This window comes from Priapulus caudatus, unplaced genomic scaffold, assembly GCF_000485595.1.
Source record: "Priapulus caudatus unplaced genomic scaffold, Priapulus_caudatus-5.0.1 Scaffold776, whole genome shotgun sequence".
Taxonomy (NCBI): domain Eukaryota; kingdom Metazoa; phylum Priapulida; class Priapulimorpha; order Priapulimorphida; family Priapulidae; genus Priapulus; species Priapulus caudatus.
The window spans coordinates 109876-118790 of NW_014577837.1; the positions used below are offsets into that span (position 1 = coordinate 109876).

The window sequence follows — 8915 nt, forward strand, 5'->3', positions numbered from 1 at the left end:
CTAGGATACTCAGAGCAGCGCTAATGGTTTCCTTGTGTTGCAGGGGCTGTGCCCTGAGCTGTGTTGTTGTATGGTGTCAGTGGTAAGAGTGTATCGTCTTGCGTTGTGTGTTGCATTGATCGTTGATCTGACAGTGTTGTGCCCACACACGTGCCTTTATAGTGGTGCGCTCTATATGACAGCCTGTCCTTGGAACAGTTCTTCAGCAGCAGAAGCCACACCTAAAGCCATTTGCGTTAGAAGCAGCGATAATGGTCCAGAACTTCGTTGCAAGAATCACAGTGTGACAGAAGCATCAATCCGAAACGCGTGACATAGGACCAAATAGACGGCATTTAACTGAGCAAACCTCACGTAACGACGAGGTCACTTAAACAGCTGAAAATGTGGGAACGCGCAGAAATCCCTCAAAATGCATCGTTCAAAGTCTTGATGAACTACATCCTCCGAGTTGAAATCATCTTTGCCTTGGTCTGAGGCATCCAGGAATTCGCAATCTCGTTCTCCCTTCAAGCCTGAGCGAGGCACTAGCGAAGTTAGCTCTTCGCCATGGATCGAATAAAATCAAGCGGCCTCTGGCCACTGTTACATCACGACGCATAGTTGAAAACAAGCCAATCCAAACCTGAGTAACTACAAGACGAAACATATCTGCATGACAGTACGCATCCCATTTGTTCATCGATTGCGAGGCAGATCACGCACAGTGAAACAACTCAACAGGTGATATAGATACCTGGCGGTTAATTGGCATTTCCCATAAATCCAACGCTCGTCAACGGTTCTTGCTTGGCCCACGTCCTGAGATGTCACGTCTTTTCAAGCTGAATTCAAGGGCCAATTCAATCTTGCGCTGTAAAACTAAGCCACAAGAGCATCTGCATGTTCAAAGCCAATGCTCGTGAGAAAACGCATGCCAACGTTGATCGCAATAAAGGCTGCCATACTGAGTCACGGTAATCCTTCGCTGCTGAAGGTGACCACTCTACAACTCACATACATGCAGTATGTCCCACATAGAGGTGTCTCACAGCGATCCTGAATATCGACGACACTGGCAGGAAAGCATGTATTGCGATTACGTTGCAGATCGCATTAATGGCAGATGTCAAGCTTTGGGCAGCCAGTCAAGAAGCAGAACACAGATGTAACATGTCAGGAAACAAGAAGCAAACGCGTAAAGATCGGACAGTTAGTAGATCTGAAGAAACGCAAGCATCAGTAGCGGTCCGCTGATGTACTAGGCAGATCAGAGCCGTGATCATCGATCAGAAGCATGCGATTGGGAACGACGCAGTTCCTCTACCCCCGAGCACTGTTTGCACACCCACGACGTTCGATCTCTACCATGTACTGGACATCAAAGAGCTATCCATGACCTGTGACCAAACTTGGTAAAACGGACAGAAATTCATGCTGATGCGCACAAGCCAGCAGAAGCAACAAACAGCTAATGATATTGCTGATCAGGAACGCCATCTACATCACCATCTAATGAAAAATTGCTGTTGGTGATGAATGGTGCTCGTCCAGAAGATGACAAAGAAACCAGCGACAGATCAACCACAGTCAAAGAATCTCGGTCACATTTCACGACCACCTTCATGAACATGGCCAGCAGGATCCGACGTGATTATCTTGAGTAATCGACTCGAATTGCCAGCAGACTCATTGAGCCAGAAAACCAGAGCAGAACGACGACAAGGGAAGACCCTGTTCCAGATGTACCACATTGCAGCATGATACAAACACTCAAACATAACCAAGTGGCCGCTTCTTACTCTCACGAAAAGACGAAAGCGAATCTAACCATATACTTTTGCTGAGGCAACACTGGAAATATAACGCAAACTCCCCTAATTAAATCATTCACGTCAGCATCGGGCCATAAAAGCAACCAGAGCATTGCAGTTTGACCCAAACAACCACGAGAAGCTGACACCATGTATGATCAGCTTAGCGCAAGCCGCATCCCAACGTTTATCACCAACACGAGCTCGTCTTCTTCACCGCCAGATACAGATCGCCCTAGTTCTGGCTGTTGCCGCCTATGACAAGCTCTGCAAAATACACATCGATGCGCACTGTAATCAGGTATGTGGAGGTAGGGCCCCATCTGGCAGAGCGCTAGGAAGAACAAGGCAACACTGTTAAACTGTATTCCACGCATTTCACTGGGCAGGGGACCAAATTTGTCGCGTCATGCTCAGGAGTAGTAAACGAAATGGTTTCAAATTCACTACAGTCAAGCTGAAAGGAGACATAATGTCAAAGCACTAATGAAACTGACCATGAGACAACGATCTAACGCAGGACGGTATAAGGACGATATTGGCCAGCTTTGTCATGCCTAGCGTCTGCCCAAAGTATGTCAGCATCGCACAGTATCCCCTAGACCGCTAGATGGCATCTGTTGTGCATAACATCTGCCAGAAAGTAACAATTGTGCTCTCAACAACTGGTGCCCTTTAGGACGCATAGATCGAACGTCTGGCGATACGAGTAGAGTTTGGTGCAGCACCTTCATGTGGCAACAGTTGTTTGACCCACTCCAAACATGGTCACATCAGGACGACAAAGGTCACATCTCACCTTCACCGCCCAAAGTTCTAACCAGCAAACAGGCTATGTCGACGTTAGTCAGATGTCATGTAAAGCTAATGCTCAACCCAGAGTGCTCAGTAGAGAGAAAGTGACTTAACTGCACGACTGCTTGTCTTGCTGTGGAAAGCGGACTGTTGCAAAATGATGCAGACTGTATTTGTCAGCATGTACAACAGGACAGTAGATGAACTCTAAATGGCATCATTCTGCTAAACATGTGTGTATGTTACAGACTGCCAGTCGTATTTTGCTGTCGCTGTACTAGCTATACTTTCATGGCTGTCTAATGATATAAATGATTGACCACATCTTGCTCCTTTAACGCCCTGTTAACAATTAAACATGTATGGATGTATTTCATTATTGCCGACTTCGCGAATATAAAGAACAGATATTTTGCAAGTTAAAATCTTTGATCTTGTATTACCTGTTCCCATAACTATTCGATACTTTCATTGGATTCCTTGTCCCTGAAAACATAGGATTAGCATATTCTTAAAAAGTTTGTTAGCGTATTAGCAGCAGAAATAGCGCCAAATATTATTTATGGCGCGCCATTTTGAAAATTTATAAAATCGGCGGCCATGCCGTATCTCGCAATTAAACATTGTTTTCCGAATTCTCTGTATAACCTTCCAAAAATGCATAGGTTGTGCTAATCTACATAATTCTTGAAACGAAATTAAGATTTATTGACATAGGTGACCCCTGATCTAATGACGAAGCTAGTAATGGAAATGGCTGCAAAGAGAATGCTATATAGACTGGGACTCGCTCCCACCTCGATTACCCATCGAGTGACTAAGCTAAGCCGAGACCACGTAGCAATGCTCAGAGGGTCTATGTCCCCCAGGGTACTGCCGGAACGTACCCTGGGTTCGGTCCGGTATACCGGAACGTACCTTGGTCACTATTTGATATGGTTAGGGTTAGGGTTAGGATTTGGGTTAGGGTTCGGGTTCAGGTTTGGGAGTAGGCGTAGGCGACTCCCTAGACTCGTTAGTGGAGTAGGCGAGGTACGGTTCGGCATATTAGATGGTACCAGGGTACGTTCCGGTATATCAGACCGTACCCAGGGTACGTTCCGGCAGTACCCCGGGGGACATAGACCCTCTCAGCATTGCTACGTGTTCTCGGCTTAGCTTAGTCACTCGATGGGTAATCGAGGTGGGAGCGAGTCCCAGTTTATATATATAGCCTTTGTCCTTGCAGCCATTTCCATTACTGGGCAAGGTTCGCGAACGCGAAAATTTCGTCAGTCTTTCTGTGATTTTACGTGACACACCTCGGTTACGAACAGAGACATTATGTTTTTATAACAAGTGAACACTGTTCACGTCCCAAATGTCTGCCCTCTGTGTCCCCCACTAAAATTGTGGACTGTTCGCTGGCAGCTATGGATGCGTGCGCTGGCCTAAGCATTCGGCGCACGGATCCATAGCTGCCAGCGCTGCATACTGTCGTAGGACGTTCCCGCGGTCGCGTGCGCCTTGCCGCGGAACTGCGCGCAAGATCTGCGCTCAGCACTTCGGGTCAACACCTCCTTTCGGCAACGCTTCTCTAGTATCCCGTCTCATCTGGCTTCACCCCTTGACATTTAAGATATGAATCCCTTGCCAAGTTATTTGAGACAACAAAATTATATGATGAACTTTATAATAGCTAAGATTAAAAAGACACATTAATTTGTTTTTAAAGCACAGACACTAGTTAGTGGATTGATTACACGACTACATGTATTTACCCAGTGGTGCAGTGTTCAAGGACTTTAGTGTTTAGTTTACTGCAGGTAAAATTACTATTACAGTGAAAAATAAAAGCTACTTTGACTCTCAGTCTCAGTGGACTGACTCCTGCAGAATACATGCTGCACCATTGTTAGTTGGATTAGATTTCACTGCAGTGCTATCAAAACTGACTCTGATAGTGATAATATGACAATAAAGTGTGTTGTGATTCTTTTGACTGGGGCTATCTAATAAACTCAAAATACCTATTTTTTTTAAATCGCATACCATGCCAGGGTTCTCCCTACGTTGCGCAAACGGGGCGCGCGCGCGCCCCGTTTGGGAAAATTCCCCCCTGTTTCAATCGTTGCGCCCCGTTTAAATTACCTCCGCCCCGATTAAATTCCACCACAATAAAAGTTTGACAGCGCGGGAATCCATCGGCAAGAATTCCCATTCGACCAGGACAACCGGCGCGTGTATTTTTACCGTACCACGCATGCACTGCAGACCATAAACAAGTACAAACAGTTAACCTGTCCCGAACCCAACACTAACTGTACACAGACTCGGCTATCTATATACAAGAACCCCAAATACCGTCTATGGTGTGGTGGCGATTTCACACATTAATTAGTGGTACGGTAAAAAAAACACGCCCCCCGGACCCCCCTCGTTTCCCCTCCCTTTCCCCCCCTTCCCCTCCCCCTCTCCTCCCCCTGTTTCAATTTCATCCTGGGGAGAACCCTGCATGCCTGGGGAGAACCCTGCATGCCTAACTAGGCATTCATTACATTTGAGACTTATTTACTGTGAGGGAAATTAATTATATTTATAGAAGCATCCTGTCTTACAGTGAGAAAAAAGACTGTGGACATTTTCTTATCTTTAGATAATAGACAATTCTATCTTATTGTGATCATGTTCTCTCTCTTTCTCTTTCTGTGTCAATAGATGCTGAGGAGTGTCCTGTCTGCCTGCAGACATGCATCCAGCCTGTACGTCTGCCATGCAACCACGTCTTCTGCTTCCTCTGCGTGAAGGGTGCGGCGAACCTTAGCAAACGTTGCGCCCTATGCCGGCAGGTGATACCGAACGACTACCTGCTCAACCCGGAGCTGCTTGACCCCCACGACCTCGTACCACCGAAGCCCGCGCCCGCGGTGACGGAAGCAGCCGCCGCTGATGGGAGCGGCATTGAGGTGCACACGTGGTACTATGAGGGCCGCGGTGGCTGGTGGCAGTACGATGAGCGGACGTGTGCGGAAATTGAGAGCGCGTACCTGGCAACGCGCCGGCGCATTGAGCTGCTCATCGCTGGTTTCCTCTACGTCGTCGACTTTGACAGCATGGTACAGACACGGCGTAACGACCCGCACCGCCGCCGCCGCGTCAAGCGTGACCGCGTTGGTATCCCCGACCGCAAGGGTGTTGCCGGCATTCGACTCCCACAACCGGAGGTCGTCATGACGGCACCGCTGTTGCCGTGCGACGCGGAGATGGACACAGACGAGTTGTCATCATTGCCGCCGTCGCGGCGAGTGCAGCTGGACACGGACGAGTTGTCATCATTGCCGCCGTTGCGGCGAGTGCAGCTGGACACAGAGTTAGCACCGTGCGGCCTAACGGGTGGCGAGTGCGACGGCACAGGTGTCCGTCGGGATGCCGGCGCCCCCTACGATGCATCGTCGGAGGGATCATCGGCGACGGGCATCGATGTGATAGCGGGGGGCGTGCAGGCGATAAACGTCAACACAGAGAGGGTGCCGGTATTGATGTCATCACGGCGGCGGCGGTCGGCACGGCAACGGTTCCCAGGGAGCGACCGGGTGCGTCTGCTGGACTGTGATACGCTAAGCTCATCAGATGAGGAGATGCTGTAACGGTGCCGCGCAGACGAAGTCTCTACGACGACGGACTTGAGGATGGGCTTCAATTCCTTAGGCAGCTTCATGTGTTCCCCACCCCACCACCTTACCACTAATTACAATCTCTCACATCTACTCCCAAATCATCACCACTGCCACCATCAGCCTACCGCCCTTCACCCATTACGACCCCTTACCTCCCCCACCACTACCCTACCATCCTTAAACCAGAATAGTAACATTACTGCCCTTCAACCATAATAGCTTTTTACATCCCCCACCACCACCACCTCCTCTACGACAGCCCAACTGACCTCCACCCATCACGATCCCCTACCTCGCCCACCACTACCCTATAGCCGTCCCATCATAATGGCCTCCTAGCTCCCCTGCGACTATCCTACCATCCGCCACCAATTGCGACCCCACCTCCCCACGACTACCCTACCGTCCGCCACCCATCACGACCCCACCTCCCCACGACTACCCTACCGTCCGCCACCCATGGCGATCCCACCTCCCCACGACTATCCTACCGTCCGCCACCCATCGCGACCCCACCTCCCCACGACTATCCTACCGTCCGCCACCCATCATGACCCATCTTTCCCATCACTATCGTGCACCCACATAGTTTATGTGCTCTTGAAAGCATGCATTGATTTTATAGAAACAGGCAGTTTAAATAATTGGTGATTGACATAAAATGTGTCTAGAATAATTTTTTGCTATGCTTGGGCATAGCGTGTACATATCTAAATGTTATGAATGTATTTTGCATGTATTTAGTAGTGCAGAAACATTGCACCTAAATGCAAACAATATCACTAAACACTAATTAATGTAGTCTGCAAGCGAAAGCAGCATTTGTGAGCATTTATTTGGGAAACACCTTTTAGCTAGATACAAATTCTAGATTGGCATAATGGCGATAGGCAAAATACCTATTTAGGTGACGATAGTAGGTTGCAGGTAAGCGGTATTTATATATATGTACTATGAATTTATTATCCCTTTCTTTACATTTATCTATTTTTGTTATCATACCTGCTATGTATATGTGGGTATAATTGTTTGCAATGCAGATGTAAAGCGCCTCACCACAAGTTATCTTGGCAAGTCACTGCATTCCTCTTCTCGCAGTCCATGGCTTTTGTTTAGTCTTTGTCTTGACTGCATCTCTGTGCGCACACATGTGCCAGCATGCTCATGCACTAAAAGATTCGGCGTGGAGCTATGTATTTTTTTATTGTACAGTGTATTGCACTTCCGTTGTTAGTCGTTTGCTTCAATGCCTTTCATAATTTTCTCGGTATCTTATATCCCGTACAGACTGCAAAATTTGATCCTACATCAAACTAGCTCAGCCAGGCCTGGGCCAGGCGTGCGCTAAATCGCAGCGTACAGAGTACAGACACACCGGGCTCAACCGGGCTAAGTTAGGCAAGGGTTGACTGTCCATGCTCAGTTTAGCTTGTTACGTCACTCAGCAGACAGCAATGTTAGACGGTTAAACAACGGTATCACCGATAGCATTACTAGGATTTATACTGTATTATTGTAATAGCAGAATAACAAGTGAAGGTGATTGAATAGACAGCAGAAGCTGCAGCCGGCGTATAATCGAATCTGGGTATCCGATTATAATTAAATTGAGCCATTTTATCAGCAATGGAAGTATAAACATGAACATTCCATTACATCCTGGATAGATTCTTCTGGCCAAGTTGTAATTAGACTCTGGTGAAGTGAAGATCAAAAACAAAGTTGCACACACAATTTCACAAGCTACTGTGCTTTTATGCGACCCAAACAAGGCTATGAGCATGTATCGAAATTTAGCCAGCGCCTATGGTTGGGCGTCGTACTCAGAAATAATTATTTTTACCGCGGCTGAAATAATTTAACTGCAGTAAAATGATTGGCGCTTCACCCAATCAGAGGTCGTGTTACACATAATTTAACTGAGGATAAATTATTTTACAGCGGTAGAAATAATTAAACTGTGGTTAAATTATGACCCTTTTACCCAATCGGGAGGCCTCGTTACTCCTAATTTAACCGCGGTTGAATTATTCTCTACCGCCAATAGCAATAAATAATGTGTAACAAGGTTGATGTTTACTGATTGGGTAAAAGGGCCATAATTTAACCGTGGTTGAATTATTTCTACCGCGGAGAAAAAAATTACATATTTCTAAGTGCGATGGCCACACAATTTAGCGCGGGTAATAACCTGGACGGGATAACTTCACGCTTCGAAGCAGGGCTGGCCCACCTCCATTCGTGGGGCTAACTTGGTCCGCACTAGCGTGTACATACTGCAAAAATTTAGCGCATGCCTGGCCCGGACTAGTTTGATGTATGATCAAATTTGCTGTCTACACGGGGTATTGGTGAGTGAACGCGTGCCTTAGTTCGGTAGTGTAACGCCGTCATGCATACGTTGAATGGTCTTTAATGGTGAGAGGTTTCGTACATGGAGTGCACAAGTACATGAGTATAGTTATCTAAAATTTTAATCATACAGTATAAATATTATTAGATATAAGTGTACACAATATCCGTTTTTAATACAGAAAAGCTACCAAGCAACCTGTGCGTATGGCAAAGCTATATGAACATACATGGTGACACGCTTAATTTGCCGCGTTTGCATTTGGCTGTTATGCTTCATTATATGATGCTAATATTATGTTTACATTCGTAAGTATAG

General features: G+C 46.9%; 2 protein-coding genes across 3 annotated transcripts in view; both read left to right on the forward strand.

Moving 5' to 3' along the window:
* The window catches only part of LOC106813461 (E3 ubiquitin-protein ligase RNF146-B-like), an 11317-nt gene extending 2416 nt beyond the window's left edge, over positions 1–8901 (forward strand). For both annotated transcript variants that reach the window (XM_014817593.1, XM_014817594.1), the window contains exon 3: positions 5286–8901. In XM_014817593.1, the coding sequence (XP_014673079.1) occupies positions 5286–6214 (929 nt within the window). In that variant the 3' untranslated portion in view covers positions 6215–8901. The remainder of the gene's footprint in view (positions 1–5285) is intronic.
* LOC106813456 (E3 ubiquitin-protein ligase rnf146-like) overlaps positions 8660–8915 on the forward strand; it is a 2253-nt gene continuing 1997 nt past the window's right edge. The window contains exon 1 of the mRNA XM_014817588.1: positions 8660–8699. Coding sequence (XP_014673074.1) covers positions 8660–8699 — 40 coding nt within the window. The remainder of the gene's footprint in view (positions 8700–8915) is intronic.